This window comes from Bubalus kerabau, chromosome 21 (assembly GCF_029407905.1).
Source record: "Bubalus kerabau isolate K-KA32 ecotype Philippines breed swamp buffalo chromosome 21, PCC_UOA_SB_1v2, whole genome shotgun sequence".
NCBI classification, from domain to species: domain Eukaryota; kingdom Metazoa; phylum Chordata; class Mammalia; order Artiodactyla; family Bovidae; genus Bubalus; species Bubalus kerabau.
In genome coordinates this window covers 60826676-60843424 of record NC_073644.1, presented here as the reverse complement: position 1 = coordinate 60843424, position 16749 = coordinate 60826676, and the positions used below count along the sequence as shown (strand labels likewise).

Here is a 16749-nt window from a genome sequence, read left to right as displayed (position 1 = left end):
CTACTGAGCCCTGACTGCCCGTCTCAGTCACCTGGGAGGCCGAAAAATGCCAGCAGCACAGCCCATCACTGAGATGCTGCTTAACTGGTTTTTTGTTTTGTTTTGTTTTGGTGGGGCCCTGGCACGGGTAATATTTTCCGCTCTTTCAAACAGGTTTTATTTTTTAGAGCACTGTTAGGTTCACAGCAAAATGGAGCCGAAAGCAGTTTCCATACCGCCCCTCGCCTCCAGTGCAGACTCTCCACGGTCTGCATCCCCCACCAAGAGCAGGGCATTTGTCACTACTGGTGAGACTCTCGGACACACCGTTACCAGCCCAAGTCCGCAGTTTGCATCAGAGCTCACTCTCTCTCTCTCGGTGTTGCACATCCCATGGATTTGGGAAAATGCCTGATGACACCTGCCCACCAATATCGCATCCTGCAGAATGGTCTCCCTGCCCTAAGACTCCTCTGGCACTGGCAGTTTTTATAAAGCACTGCAGGAGATTCCAGGGCAGGGCTGAGAACCACCGATTTAGAGCTTCGTGTGTTCCGGGCCCTGCTTTAAGCCCTTTCCAGGAATTAGCTCCATAACCTCATGTCAGCCCCAATGCAGATCCAGTGATTGTCCACCATCACATGGCGGGCGGACGGCGTGTGAACCCAGGCGGGCTGGCCGCCAAGTCTGCCCCTACGCACAACGCGCTATACTCACTTTGCAGCCCGCCTCTCCCATCTGCTCAGAATTGCACTTGAATGGAGAGGGACGGCAGACTTGCCCCGGCAGTTCGCTCCTGAGCAGAGTTCCGTGCCTTCCAGCCCCCGACACCCACCCTTCAGGGCCTCCTCCCCACACAGTTCGTCTCTTCACTGACCCTCACCCATGACCTGCTGGGTCTCGCTCCTATACATCTGCCTGGAGTGCCCGCCCCTCCTCCCTGTCCAGCCAAGTCTAATCCTCCCCACTGGGCTCAGGTTACCCGCTCCTGGCTCTGTTTCCCGAGATCCAAGCCACCCTGACCTCTCCCTTCCTGTCCGGCACAAGCACTCCCTGCCTCCACAGTGCCTTTGAGAATTCGATGACTCTGAAGTTTGCAAATCATGTCCTGCTCCCTGTTTAATACCTGAGAGTCATCTCTTGGCCAAATTGCTAGCTCCCCCAGGGAAGGAAGCAGGTTTCATGCCATCCATATTCTGTCTCCTTTTTCAAGTGCCATGCCGTGTGCCGGGTGTATGCGCTTTTAGGTCAAACAGGACTTAGGGGAGGATGGGATGTTCCTGCTTAGCCGGAGGCCTCAGGAGAGCGGGGCCTCTCAGCCTCACTCTGGTACCCTGTGCAACATGGTGAGCCTCTCACAGAACGATTTCCACTCCTCCCAAAATGAGCACTCTCATCTACTTCCTGAAGAACTGGAGCTTGAAGTCCAAACCCCTCAGTCTGGGATGCAAAGTCATTCATGATCTGGATTCCACCTCCTGGTCGGTAACTCCTCCTGCTCCTAATTGGCCTGGGTCAGCCCCACCTTCTGCCTGTGTGTGTGCATGTACGTGTGTATGTGTATGTGTTGTGTGTGTGTGTACATGCTCAGTTGTGTCCGACTCTTTGCAACCCCATGGACTGTAGCCCGTCAGGCTCCTCTGTCCATGGGGTTTTCCAGGCAAGAATACTGGGGTGGGTTGCCATGTCCTATTCCAGAGGATCTTTCCAGCCCCCGTGTCTCCTGTGCCTCCCACATTGGCAGGTGGATTCTTTACCACTGTGCCACCTGGGAAGCCCTGTCCCCTGCCTTCTTTGGGTCAAGTGCAGCAGAGAACCAGTGGCCCTGGGAGAGGGGGAAATGCAGGTTCCAGGGGCCAGCTCTGTAATAGTGAGCACAAGAGGGGACAAGCACAAGAGGGGCCCCTGGAGCAGCACAAACCAAAGCCCCCTTCATCTCTCCAGATGTCTGGTTCAGCACATCTGTTGGATAAGTAACTAGATAAATCAGTGCATGTACAAGGAATATCTTTATCAATTTTAAAATACATCTAGCTTCTTGCAGAAAATATCAAGAAATTCTGTGTGTTTGTAGTGTTAGAATTCTTCCATCTCCGTAATGAACGTAGCTTTGGGGCATGGAAAGGAAACGCAAGCCTTGCTTACTCCTTTAGTTATTCTGAGTAAGTCAGTTTATAAAATGGACAATAGCAGTTAGGCAAGTCATAAAATACAGACACTTAGTGTCAGAAAATATTATGACCTTCACCTGTGCTCTGACTGCGGGAAGGACAAGGACGTCATCATGTAAGTATGCACTGAGCCCAGCCTCCCCCACTGCTGCACAGGCAGGCTAGGGGGGGCTGGGGAGACAGCGCGTTCCCAGATCTTGTTTTCTTCCACTGGAACATGGAATGAGTAATAGAGTCATATCTGAAATTCAGAGAGGGTTCCAAATCTTACCTCTAGCCAACAGTTTCAGCTTATTCTCCTACCAGCTCTGCCTTCAGGGCACCTGGCCACATCTCACAGTTTGAGTTTCAGCATTTTTAATGATGGTGAGAACTTTTTGGGGGAGTGGGCAAATGACATCCAGGAGACAGAAGGAAACGAGCAGCAACAGGAGTGGGGTCATCTGCTTCGCATTCCACACAGATGCAACTTATCTTATTTGTGCCACTGTGGTCATGAATAAGGGCTTCCCAGGTGGCTGAGTGGTGAAGAATCCGCCCGCAATGCAGGAGACCTAAGAGACCCAGGTTCGATCCCTGGGTGGGAGAGATCCCCTGGAGAGGAGAATGGCAATCCACTCCAGTATTCTTGCCTGGAAAATCCCATGGAGAGAGGAGCCTGGTGGGCTACAATCCCTGGGATTGCAAAAGAGTTGGGTATGACTTAGCGACTAAACAACAATAATAACAACAATCATGAAAAGATAAATATATGAAATAATGCATTTGAAAGCACGACACCCTTCGGGGATGATGCGAATCATGGTGACAGAAGTGGAGGGATTTAAAAGTGCATCCGTTTGGATTGGTCTATTGCACCAACAGCTAAAGAAAAAAATGACTCCATGTCTTTTATTGGACTTGATACATTCTGTTCCCCAACTCCTTGTCTTCATGTTCTTATTTTATAGCATCACTGTCCTGTGGATCCTTTTCCTGGGTTCTTAGTTCTTACTCACATTTATGACACTTGTTCACAGGACTCAAAACCATCCCAAGTAGGTGGAATCCCAAGGAACTTCTAGAATTAGCGTACCCCAGCCTCCTGCCTGCCCTCAGCCACCCCCACCGCCAGCATCAACGGCAACCAACCTCCTCCTTCCCAATGCGACATGTCGGTTCCCCTGTGTTCGCCATAGTTGTTACCCCCTGCCGCAGGCAGCCGCGATGTGAAAGTATTGGCTCTGAATTTTTGGACAAAAATGCTCTCAGGAAAAGTGTTGCTCATATTGGTTGAGCTCTGTCATGTAAAGACAGTCTCGTGGGTGAGGTCGTCCAGGTCAGCACCAGACGGGTCATAATACTGATTCCCTGGGAAGGGGGCGGTTACTGGGCTGCAGATTTTCACTGACTGTAGGCTCTTGGTTCTTGAGACTACCATGCAACTGGGGATAGGGGAGAGGGCTAGGGTGAATTAAATTGCAAAAAACTCACTCTTCTTGCTGGGAGTCAGCCATTTTTCTTGAACAAATGCTACCTACTTTGCCCTTGACTGGTGTTGAGAGCTCGGAAAAAGTTGATTCAGACAAATCTGCCTTCTTTTTGTAAAGGAGGAAACTTTTAGGGGTCCTTTATGTCACAGTTTTTGCTGATGCTTTTCATCTTCTACTTCTATGCCGTTTAGCACAGAACTGACTCACATTGTTATAAGTGAATATTCATATTATTTCCTTAATTTAGAAGTTTGGAAAACTTGTATCTCTTTATAAGCTTGATAGTTTCCCAATACTTCAAGGCTGTTCTGACAAGGGTAAGAGTAATATTAATGAATGTTAATTCTTAAAAACATTGTATATTGAACCATATTAATATTAGGAAGATCTCATGAACAAAGTTTTTCCAAATGACCAATATATGATACAAAATCACACGTGGGTTAAAGATCCATGTAAAATGCAGTGCAGACCAACAGATTCTGTGTAACATGTATGAAAAATTCATTGATCGTGTTTTGGATTCCACATTGCAACTAATCTTTGTGTGGTATCAAAGAGGTTATCTGAAACCATATTAAAAAGACCATTAAAATGCTGGTTCCTTTTCCAACAACGTATCTGTGTGAGGCCAGATTTTCTTCATATACTTCAACCCGAACACTGTAGTGCATCCCATTGAAAACAGAAGCAGATACAAAAATCCAGCCATCTTCTATTAAGCCACAAGCTAAATGAAAAAAATGTAAAGCAATACCACTCTTCCAGTGTTCAAAAGCTGGACACGACTGAAGCAACTTAGCATGCACAATGTTACTTTGTTTTGCAAAAAAAAAAAAAATGTTTTTTTCCTCTCTGGTGCTGTCCTGGTATTTTTCATAAAAATATGTCATTTATGCAAACTTGTAATAAGGCAATTTTTGTTCTTTTTGAAGGAATAAACAAATGTTTTCAATTTTTCCATAACTTTAATATGGTCAACATTGGTGGATATTACCCCTATAAACAAACATCTGTTGACTCCTCAATTATTTTTGAGAGTTTAAAGGGTCCTGCTGCCAAAATGTTTGAGAACCTTTGGTTTAAACCAAATAGTTCAAGCTCAGAAGAAGCCCCATTTACTTAAGGTCTCATGCATCCCTTTTTCTCTAATATGGAAGTGATTCATTTAGAAAGAACCTAAGAGTATTCAGGCAAGATTTTCACAGCAAGGTGGAGGAAGGCTGCTGTCTTCTTCAGCCAAAAGGAGAGGTATGCAGGTATGCAAGGACAGCGCAATTAATTGTTCAGGGAATTTCTTCCCGAATGGTTTTGAATTCCTGTCAAATCACCGTGGGGTCCACAGGCAGGCCACTCTGCCAGCACTTTGCCAAGATTCTAAACCCCAACCCTGTGTTCATGCCATTTCAACGGCTACCACTGAGGTCCCTGCTTTGAATTCCCTTTGCCCTTCTGGAATGCACCATGCAACTTGGCACAGAACTGACTGTAAACGCCTCTGAGAAGCTTACAACACCTCTCCGGGAGATTTTTAGTCATTTCAGGGCTGGACATGATGTCTCCCCCATCTCTTTTTTTTAATTTGGAAAATTTTATTTATTCATTTGGCCACACTGAGCAGCATGTGGGATCTTAATTCCTCAACCAGGGATTGAACCTGAGCCCCCTGCGTTGGAAGCTTGGAGTTTTAACCACTGGACCTACTGGGGAAGTCCCTCCTTGACTCCCCGTCAGCTCTTACCGTTATATTGGTTCACACTCTTGTCGTCAGTTTACCCATGAAGATGCAAACTCAGAAAAGAAACCCTTTACTTGCAGATGTGATCTTTCTCTGCACCCTGTCATTTCCCTCCTCTGAATGTGCATTTTCTAACAGGACACACAGAGCCAGGCATAAGAGTCAGAGACTCTGGTTTCCTCTCTAAGCTCTGCCACTTACCAACTTTGTCACTTTGGGGGAAATGACTCCTTTGAGCCTTAGTTTTGCAGACAGGGAGCAGCCAGCATACTGTTTAATAGAGGAGGCATTCAACAAGGCTGGGTTTCTTGCCGGATTTTCTCCACCTCCTCGTTAGGATGCTGAGAGATAATTATCTAGGACATGCCAACCACAAACCATAACTCTCTCAAAGGCATTCATTAGACAGTGAGGAGTTAATTATACTTAATCCAGTTCCTCTTCCTCTTTAATGTACTCAGGATGACTTGTAAAATCTTATATCAGCTAAAACACATGTTCCATAAAATCTGACATTACTAAATCATAACATTCCCATATCTGTTAATTTCATCATTCAGAAATTAAATGCACAGAATCCATTGATTTTCTCCATATTTTTCTAACATTTGTTGTGTTTTCCCTTCTTGAGTTTTGTGAATTGCCTCTGTTCTCTCTATTCCTTTCTTACCTGTCCTTTGTGCCTCTCAGGGTCATTTTTTCCTCTTCCTTTCTCTTCTTCCTACATGAATCATAGTACCTTCAGGGTAGCTGGTTTGTTCAGCAGATGGATCATGGCCTGGATAGAAGAGGAAATCAGAATTACTTGGGCTTTTCCGGAAGCCCCTGGGGGCTGTTTTATACTCTGTTTAAGCTCTCTTGCGTGCATGCTCAGTAGCTTCAGTCCTGACTCTTTTCGACCTTATGGACTGAAGCCCGCCAGGCTCCTCTCCGTGGGATTCTCCAGGCAAGAATACCTAGAGTGGGTTGCCATGCCCTCCTCCAGGGGATCTTCCCGACCCAGGGATTGAACCTGAGTCTCTTGGATCTCCTGCATTGCAGGTGGATTCTTTACCACTGAACCACTGGGGAAGCCCCATTTAAGCTCTCAACTGAGGCCAAATCTCCAAGAATGCATCAGAAAGATGCATGAGGGGAATGACGTGGGCCATGTGAAAGTCATGCAAAAGTCTGTTTCTCTCCATGCTCCTCTCAGCTTCAATTGAGGAGACCTCAGCCTAACTAATGATGAGGAGGAGGATGTCTTTGAGGGTAGGCCAAGGACAGTTCGTAGCAGAATATGTTTGGGAACTTGAAAAGTAAATTCTTAGGCCCTCTACCCACAGATTTTTTTTTTTCAATATTTGTTTGTTTATTTACTGTGCCAGGTTTCCGCTGTGGTGTGCAGGAGCTTTACTTGTGGCATGTGGAATCTAGTTCCCCAGGAAGGGATCAAACCCTCACCCCCTGCATGGGGGAGTGTAGAGTTTTGGCCATCGTTCCACAGGGAAGTCCCTAGCCACAGATTTTGATTCAAGAATTTGAATCTGATGTAAGACTTTACAAGTCATCCTGATAGTTTCTGCAGACTTCTTAAGAACCACAGAAAACCTGGTCTTAGTGCTGCCCCATCCTTTTTTTAAAAAAATTATTTATTTGTGCCAGATTTTAGTTGCAGCATGTGGAATCTTTGATCTTTGTTGCAGCGTATGACCCTGACCAGGGATTGAACCCAGGCCCCTGTATTGAGACCACAAAGTCTTAGCCACTTGACCACCAGGGAAGTCTCCCCTCCTCGTTTTAAATTGAGTTCTATTTGACACTGAACACCATGTAAGTTGAAGGTGTACAATGTATTGATCTGACACCTTTATATTACAATATGACTGCCATAGCAATGTCAGCTAACACTCTTATCACATCATGTAATTATCATTTTATCACTTTTGCTTTCTTGTAGAGTATATATGGCATAAAGTTTCTGCTTCACAAAGTCCTTTCACCCTGATTTTGTCATTTGAACCTCAGAATAATCTTGTGAAATAGACAGGAGCAGCTACTGATTCCCCCAGAAAGTTGCCCTAAATTTCATTCTCCCCATGCTATTGTCCATAGCAAATCCAGAGATTGGCTATGGATCAGGCCTGGCCAACCTCGGCCATCTCAAGTGTCTTCTACTTGAGAATCAAGTTGCCAAAAAAACAAAGCATTAATGCAGTTGAAATTAGTTTGTGCTTTCTGAAGATGAGGCCTATGTGAGTGGGTACCCGACAGTTGAAGGCTTATGAGCACATATGAGGTCAAGAGACATAGAGGGCCCTCCAGTAAGGAAGAGAGAGGATAAGGAAGACTGTGTCCCACAGCTGTAAACATCTAACACTGACCCTCCTGGGGGAGACATTTGTGCATCTCTTACATGCATGAGTCACTAACAATCTGACCATCACCTCTGAGCCTGAGCCAGACCCTCAGCTTCTGCTTTCTGAAGATGGATAGTACATAATACACCAGCAGTGTTACGATGAGGTCAAGTGAGATAAATAAAAGTGCAAATTCAAAAGCAAGTATAGGGACGTCCCTGGTGTTCCAGTGGCTAAGACTCGGTGCTCCCAGTGCAGGGGGCCCGGGTTTGATCCCTGGTGGGGAAACTAGATCCCATGTGTGCACACGTGCATGTGTGCGTGCCAAGTCACTTAGTCGTGTCCGACTCTCTGTGACCCTACGGACTGCAGCCCGCCATCCCACATGCTGCAAGTAAAGATCCCTCATGTTGCAGCAAAGATCAAAGATCCTATATGCCTTAACTAAGACCTGGCGCTGCTAAGTATTAATAAACAAATAAAACTTAGTATTAAAAAAATAGAGCAGGTACAACACGTGTTTATTGAGACTGCAGAGCCTGGAGAAGTGTTCTAAGGGGAAAGGTCAGCAAAGCAAGTCAGGCTCCAGGCGCCATGTGGCTCCAGTCAAGAAAGGGAGGGGCCCCCAGCACCATCCTTTCTGGAGCAGGGAGAGCAGGCCTGGCGTGATCCAGGATTCAGTTTCTTCCCTGCTGAGCCAGAGCCAAACACTGGGCGGGTACTGGTCAGGATGGCATGTGGACATTGGTTTCCAGCCAGAGGGGTTCGTGGCTGTGGTTTAGACTTTATAGTCATGTTAAATTAAAGAGGAAAGGGCACTGTTCTTCATGCACATAGTCCTAGTATGGTGTTAGCTTTACAGACTCCTGGCAAGAACCATGTTTTCTTAGCACAGTCTTATAGTAGTCCACTATAAGATTTAGAGTGCTTTAGTTTTTTGTGTACTATGCATTCCTTCAGAAAGTAATGCTGCTTCAAGTTTCTATAACATAACATGACTTAAAATAAAAGAGAGAAGAAGAAACTAGAAACGGTTTCCCCATTCATCTGAGTTATTCTCAGCATTTTCGATTTGGGGTAAGACTGCGAAAGTCTTAAGGGAAAATGCTGAGCATCTCAGCCCGTTGCCTCTGACCACAAACCCCTTCCCAGGGGGACCCCAGATCTTGAGTGTGCAGGAAAACCACGGTCATTGTCTGTGTGTGCCAGGATGCAAGGCATGTCAGCATGCAAACTTACATGTCTCCTCTCTTCATCCTAGCTGTACCCAAAATGACACTGCTGTTTATCAAGTCTCTGCTCGGAACTGTTTTGGGATGATCTGCTGCTCTGCTTCCATTGAAGTGCAGTGCCCGTCAGAGGACCAACCACTCTCTCCCAACCCAAAAGATGACGGGCACACAGGTTGGAAACACGAAACGGAGACGTATGAGCAGGAGAGCCCAAACCACACTGATGAGAAAGAGCATCCTTATAAGGAAGGAGAAGGTATCTCCTCGGGGCCTCCTACGTCAGCTGACGCCCCCTCCTCCAAATCCAGCGGTGCTCATTCACTCCAGGTATCGGCCGACCGTGACCCTGGCGCATCTGGCTCTGACAACCCCTTGGCGGTTAAAGACACGAGGCAAACGGAAGAGGCTGGTGGTGCTGCTAACACAGAGGGCGTTGCGGACGGGTTGCGTTTTCCTAGTTCAAGTGATGCTCCTGATAAACAAGATGTGTGTGGCTGCAGGGCCGTACATTCCGAAGTACCAAGGTTAACAGATGGTGCCTTAGACCCTGAGGGCCCTAACGAGGAAGCCTTGAACTCTAGTCACCAAAATGCCAGAGTCCAGAAGTACATCAGCTTCAGCCTGGTCCTGACACGGGAAGACTCGTCCGCTCCTCCAGGTACCAGGCCCGTCAGCCCCCCGGCTTCCAGCACAGATTCTGACAGTGACTATGAACTTTGCCCAGAGATAACCCTAACCTGCACCGAGGAGTTTTCAGATGATGACCTGGAGTATCTGGAATGTTCCGACGTTATGACAGATTACTCTAATGCAATCTGGCAAAGGAACCTGCAGGGGACGGAGCATGTTTTTTTATTAGAAAGCGATGACGAAGAGATGGAATTCAGTGAGTGTAGCCTGGGTGGGTGTGCGCATTTCTTCAGTGAATTGGGTTGCAGGCCCCCGGTGTCGGATGACACGGGGCCCATGGATGCCACCGCTGGCCTCTGTGGTCATCACTCACCACCCCAAGAAGTGGGGGGAAGGAGCAGCCGGGCCTCCACGCACAGAGCCTCATCCTTGCGAGAGGGGATGCCCCTGCCCCTGGGACTTCAGCAGGATGGACCGGCTACGGTGACAGACCCGGGCAGGTATAAACCACCCGTTGCCTTGGAGGCTGCTGAAGACGGTTATCCAGGAATTCAAGGAGAAACCAGAGACAGCCACCAGGCCGGAAAGGAATTCTCTGGTGACAACCTGCTAAACATGGATAAAGCGGTGACAGGGACAGAGGGGAAGCACTTGTCTGGTGAGTCAGGACAGCCAGGGATGAGCCGGTGTCTGGAGACCAGGGCCGAGAGAAGAGTAGGGGGAAAAGACGGATGGAGCCAGCGGGGCTCTGAGAAACCTGCCAGGACGTGGCGACTGGGAATTAAGGGAAAAGCCAAGAGGCTGAATTCCAGCCTGGAAGAAAGGACAGCGGAAGCCTCCCTGGATCGCCTCTGTCCCAAGGGACCTGTTAAGCACCCACTAACCCCGAGTGACAGAAGAGCCAGCTCCCATGCCAGAGCAAAAGGGACTGATCTGAAGCCCCAGTTTCCTGCAGGAGGCCCTGAGGTTCCAACCCAAGCAGAGCCAGAAGCGAAAACCCTGCAGACTCCACCTGGCTTGCTCTCCAAGGAGGAGACCTTGCAGTTCCAGAGAGAAGGGGTGTGGGTTACGGACGTATTTGAAACGTGCAAGGTTTCAGGCTGGAGTGATCATCCTCAGGTAAAACTCCTCTTTTACAATTTATAAGCTCAAATGTATTTGTGTGTGTGTGCATGTGTGTATTTCCTTTCCCTCCACATTCACAATTGCTATACCACAGTGTACATCAAAATAATTCTCCCAGTACCACCAGGGGACTTGTGAATGACAGGGGCTGCTGCTGGGAAGGAAATCTGGTTTTGAAAAAAGGCCCAGATAAACCCTAAGCCATCCTAATTATAGCAAAAGACAGATAGAAGTAAGAGGCACTAATGGGATTCTGGACAGCTGGAAAAAGAAATCTGATATTTTGTCTACTGCATGGGTTTTATCAGGCAATGTCACTATTCAGAAAGTTTTCAAGCAAATGTTTTGGGTATAGTCTTTAAAAGAAACCAAAACATTCTTTTTGGTGATTTTCCAGGACACTTTTGAAACTTGTAAGTGCTGGCTTTTATCAGAATTCATAGAATGAATGAGAGATTTTGGTGTGTCTAAAAGATTTACAGAATTTGCTTAATGATGCTGGAGAAAGTAGAGAAAGTAGACTTTGCTGTGCTCAAAAATCTAAGTAGATTTTTGAATGAATCTCTGTTTTATTTTTCTTAGACCACATAGTGTAAAAGAGGCAAAGAAAACACTGCAGGAATTAAAAAAAAAAAGTTTTACCCTGTTACTGATTTGGGGGTATATTTGAAAGAGATGGAAAAATTAATATACTAAGGATGTTATGTGATATATGAATTTATTATATTTTTAAGTGTACAGGGTTTTAAGCGGGCTTTGAACTGATGCTGTATTATGGCCAAGATTTGATTTCTGTAAATACCCAAGAAAAGTTATTTATCATTATTTTTACTCAGCCTCTGCTTTCCCTTCTCCCAACTCTGTAGTAGGAACTTAGTATTGTTTTTATAGAAGACTAGATAATACTCCAAAGAAAACTAAATATTCCCAAGTGCATTCAGTTGTTGAATTCACTTTGGGAAAAAGTAAAAATTTAATGCACTGATGATTTCTAAAGGCCCACTCATAAAATAGCCAATCTGAAAAAATCTCCAGATGTGAGGCTGTTTTTCTTCCCTGAGCAGATTTTTCTGTTCCACTAGCCAAATTAGCCATGTGAGGGCCACATTTACTCTACTCTTTTGCAGGAGTGCCAGCTTTACCCTATGTGGTTGTTTAACACAGCAGTGACCACAGACTCAGGCCTGAGATACATTTAAGGAGGGGTTTTGGCCAAAGAGTAATATAAAATTAAGATGCAGCGTTCATTTCTCCATGTCAGTAGACACAGCATGTCCTTTTCTGCTCATAAACTACTCTGCCTTGCTCAGCTGGGTGCCTTTTCACAGCTGTTTGGCATCCACACTGAGCATTTCACTGGGCAAATTATTTCAGTTATTAAGCGCTGTGTGTGAAGGGGGAGGTGTTGCCCAGTGGCCTCCCAAAAGTCAGTGGAGGGGAAGGGGCTATTGACAAGGCTAGTTTTAGACCCATTGCTGTGCAAGGCAATTCCTAGCTCCCTCAGCTGCCCAGAGCTGAGAGGCATTGAAGGAGGGAGCCCCCTCTCTCATCCTCAGCTTGTGCTCTAAGCTCAATTCTGAGATGGAGAACTCTGGGGACCAGCAAGTTCTCTTGTTTCCTGGCAATGCAGCGAAATAAAATGGGCCGTCTCTGGGACCCTGTTGTCTATATTGAACTTCTTAGGTCACTCTTGCTTACACACTCACACATTCATGAATGCACACCCACCTTGCACGCTCTCAACTCAAGGTCCCATCTGTGTTTTCAGGCATGACCAAGGCAATTATCTCAGAACGATGAATATGACTTTTTAGATAGCTTGCACTCTGCAGGTGGAGGGACCATTTCTCACTTTGCTGTTCTCTGTAGCAGAGCCAGTCTCTCACTCAAGTGTCAACATGAGTAGAAGCTGTATATTCAAAAACAGTTTTGTGCTGTAGAAAAATTTTGACTAAAGCAGGAAAATTATGCCACAGGGATAGTGGTATAGTGAGCACAGATTTCTTTTACCCATGCAAAAAGTTACTCCCTAATTGTGGATGTCTGTGCTTCTTACACATGTGCACAACATAGCCAGGTGTATATCAAATGGCTAAATATTGCAAACATGATACAAAAGCATTAGAGGGTCATTGAAAACCAAATCAAACTTTTTATAATGTTGCTTAAAAAAAAGCCCAAGTTATGGGGGTGAATCCTCCCATAACTAAGTCAAAAGACATTTAAAATATTTATTCTCAGACGTCTGAGGCTCGTGAGAACTTAAAATTTGAAATGGCTAAAAATTCTTGGTTGGGGGTAATATTAGTAAATTTGCCCATTCTTGACTCTTGCCTGACTCACTTACCTTTAAGGTGCCCAGCAGTAGAAACAGTAACCAGCATCTTATCTTTTAGGGTGTTCTCTTCATCTGTGTGTTGCTTTTAGCTTCTGAGAAAAATTCCATGTCTCTAATTCTATGTTACAGCACAAGGCTGACATGTAAACTAAACCATCTCCAGGGGTCCTTATTTCCTGTCTTCCTTTCCCACTCTTACAAAGCAAGGCCATCTTGTTCTGATCTGTCTTGGAGTAGTATTTGCCCAGGCTAAGATTGGAAAGCCCCCAGTGTCTACATTTATGGAAGATTCCTAAATTAATCCCAGTTTGGGAGTGGAAAACAGAGAGGGTACCCCAGGCTAACTTGAATCATCTTCAAGGATTGCACTGCCAATCCTTCACCTTGGTTCTGATCTTGCTTTCTTGATCCAACTCAGAGGCGAGGCCTGCCAGTCTGCCCATCTTAAGTTTCCCCGTAGCCATACTGGGGTAAGATCATCCTTGCTTTTAAATCAGAAGTGCTGTGTCTGTTCTTCTGCAGAGTTGCCCAGCCTCACCCCAGAGAGATTTGTATTTCTCTAAAGAGATGGGATCTCAAGTACACAGTATGGAAATGCATTCTTAGGTTCTGATAATTAAGAATCTTCCTGACCAGGATACAGCACTAAGCTTAGAAGGTGAGCTCCATGATGGTAGGCAGGCTGGTCACCGTTTCGTTCAGTAATATGTCCCAAGTCCTTGGGATCATACTAGTCATATAATATGCGCTCAATAACTGAATGAGTAAGTAGCCACATGGTACTAGGTTGCTAGATTGAGTCCTCTATCTTTTTTTTATTAATGAGTCTGGCTAGAGGTTTATCACTTTTGTTTATTCTTCTCAAAGAACAAGCTTTTAATTTCTGATCTTTGCTATTGCTGTCTTTGCCTCTGTTTCACGTATCTTTATGATACACGCTCTGATACATGTTACGGCTCCGATCTTTATGATTTCTTTCCTTCTATTAACTTTAGGGCTTTTTTGGTCTTCTTCCTCTAGTGGCTTTAGGTTTAAGTTTAGGTTGTTTATTTGAGATTTTTGTTTCCTGAGGTATTGCTGTAAACTTTCTTTTTAGAATTGCTTTTGCCGTGAATTCCAGGTATTGTCAAGTATGATTCTAATAATCACTGATCTCAACAATTTGTGGTCTTCATCTTCCTAAGTACATTCCTTGATTCCCTTCACATACCAACCTTCCACTAGGAAATTGCTGTCTGCTGCTCTTCTGGCCCTGGGGATAGATTCATGCTGAGCTTAGTCGTTTAGTTATGTCCAACTCTGTGACCTTTTGTGTTATAGCCCGCCAGCCTCCTTATCCATGGGATTTTTCAGGCAAGGATACTGGAGTGGGCTGCCATTTTCCTACTCCAGGGGATCTTCCCGACCCAGGGATCAAATCCACATCTCCTGTGTCTCCTGCATTGCAGGATTCTTTACCCACTGAGCCATCGGGGACGCCCCATCATTGGGAATTGATTGGTTTATGCCAAGCTGGCCACACCTTGCACTTGGCTTGCCTTGCGAATGCCGGTGATTCAGATACAGCCTTGGCCTTAGTGGTGTCTTACCAGCTCTCACTCACTGCTAACTGGATCCAGGAAGACCTCACCATATCCCCAAGCATTCGGGGCCTTCCATGATTATGCCTCTGTCTACCTGAGAGGTGAAGCAGACGTGCACACTGGTTTCCTCATCTGGAAAAGGAGGCAGTTTCTCATACAGGCAGTGTTTTCTTCCATCTTTAGGTCTGGAGTGCCCTCGATTGGCTTGTTGCCAGCTCAGTTCACCTGGTCCTTCAAGGCCAAGGTGCAGGCTCCTTCAAATTGCACTTCCCTGAAGCACATTCCTCATCTTTAACTGTGATTTCTCCTTCCAGAGAAACAACATTCTTGTCTGCATTCTTCGTATAATGTAGTGGGCTCTGGAGCCATGTTTGGTTCCTGACTGTGTGACCTGGGAAAAACTAGTTAAGTTCTCCCAGCCCCAGTCTCCTCATTTGAAACAAAATGATAGCAATAATAACAACAGTAATAATAACAACCACCACCTCACAGAGTGCTGTGCAAATTAAAACTTTCATATAGGGACTTCCCTGGTGGCTCAGATGGTAAAGTGTCTGTCTACAATGCAGGAGACCCAGGTTCAATCCCTGGATCGGGAAGATCTCCTGGAGAAGGAAATGGCAACCCACTACAGTATTCTTGCCTGGAAAATCCCATGGATGGAAGAGGCTGGTAGGCTACAGTCCACGGGGTCACAAAGAGTCGGACACGACTGAGTGACTTCACCTTCACCTGGGGGTCTAGTGGCCTGGATGCCATGCTCACGGTGCAGGAGACTGGTTCTATCCCTCGTTGGGGAACGAGATCCCACATGCTACAACTAACACCTGGCACAGCCAAATAAATAAGTAAGTAAATATTAAGAAGAAAAGATAGAGCCATGCATGTAAAATGCTCGGCACAGTACCTGTTATACAGTTAACATTTAATAAGTATTATCATTTTTTTGTTTTGTTACTTATCTCCCCATATTAAAAACCTTAAGGGCTGGCTACAAGATGTTTTATGCTTTTCCTTAATTGAAATTTTTAATAATTGCCCATGCATAGATGTAAGAAATAAGACAGAGAGACCACTATACACTGTGGCCAGCTTCCCCTGAGGCTAACGTTTGGCAAAACTCTGGTATAATTTTCACAACCAAGATGCATTGATACCATCTGCTGATCTTGCTCAGATTTTCCCTTTTTACTTACACTTGTGTGTGTGTGTGTGTGTGTGTGTGTGTATTAGGATCTACAGAAATGTGTCACTTGTGTGCACGCACGCTAAGTCACTTAAGTCGTGTCCAACTCTTTTGCAACCCTATGGATTTTAGCTCGCCAGGCTCCTCTGTTCATGGGATTCTCCAGGCAAGAATACTGGAGTGGGTTGCCATGCCCTCCTCCAGGGGATCTTCCTGACTCAGGGATTGGACCCTAGCCTCTTACATCTCCTGCATCCATAGGTAGGTTCTTTACCACTAGCGCCACCTGGGAATGACTTGTGTGGGCTCATGTAATAAATGTGATAAGAAACCTCACCTTCATCTAAGTTCAGTCCAGTAGTTAGGCAGGCTGTGTAATTTACACACCAACTATATGGCAGCTTGCCACATGCATGGCCACCCAGTGACAGGGCAGGTAGTAGGTCTCCAGTGAGTTTTTTTAAAGCATAGAGAAAATATAAGCGGATCATCTAAACTTGCCTGCCATGTAGTTTTCATATCTGGGACAGAACAATCTGAGATTTGCATTTAGTTACATAATAAAATATGTGCCCGCCCCCGCCCCCGCCAAACAACAACTGCTAACTCTGACTCAGGGAGGTGGATAAGCCAGCCCTCTGCTGATGATGGGAAGGACAGAAGCTTATAATCACTCATCTCTCAGCACATGGCTGCCACGCCTCTTGTCAGCACCACTCCATGGTTGACTCAGGGAGTCACACAAACGTTTGTTTCGTTTTTGATCACAAAGCCCACTCTGCCCCTTCTGCCAAAAACCATTACCATCCCAGACCTACAAGATCATGGCTCACTGCAGGTCTTGGACTCAAGTCTTTGTTAAGTAATCCACGGATGCTCCTAAGTACCTACAGCCTTGCTACTCACCGTGTGGTCTGCAGACCTGTTTGTCAGAATATAGAATCTTAAGCCCCACC

At 45.7% G+C, this 16749-nt stretch overlaps 1 protein-coding gene and 1 long non-coding RNA gene across 7 annotated transcripts in view; one reads left to right on the top strand and one right to left on the bottom strand.

The window, feature by feature from the left end:
• The window catches only part of LOC129636104 (uncharacterized), a 50541-nt gene extending 37317 nt beyond the window's left edge, over window positions 1-13224 (bottom strand). For 2 of the 4 annotated variants that reach the window (XR_008706648.1, XR_008706646.1), the window contains exons 1-3: window positions 12415-12561; window positions 8939-9759; window positions 6031-6138 (exon numbers count right to left, since the gene is read on the bottom strand). This is a non-coding gene — a long non-coding RNA (uncharacterized LOC129636104). Of the gene's footprint in view, window positions 1-696; window positions 6139-8938; window positions 9760-12414; window positions 12562-13033 lie in introns of those variants that run through there. The other 2 variants (XR_008706647.1, XR_008706649.1) reach the window with 2 other exon arrangements.
• Window positions 1-16749, top strand: part of ALPK2 (alpha kinase 2) — a 134192-nt gene that overhangs the window by 37431 nt on the left and 80012 nt on the right. For all 3 annotated transcript variants that reach the window (XR_008706643.1, XM_055559362.1, XM_055559363.1), the window contains exon 4: window positions 8961-10680. Coding sequence is in view for 2 of the 3 variants with exons in the window: in XM_055559362.1 (XP_055415337.1) it covers window positions 8961-10680 (1720 nt within the window). In the remaining variant the exon portion in view is untranslated. The remainder of the gene's footprint in view (window positions 1-8960; window positions 10681-16749) is intronic.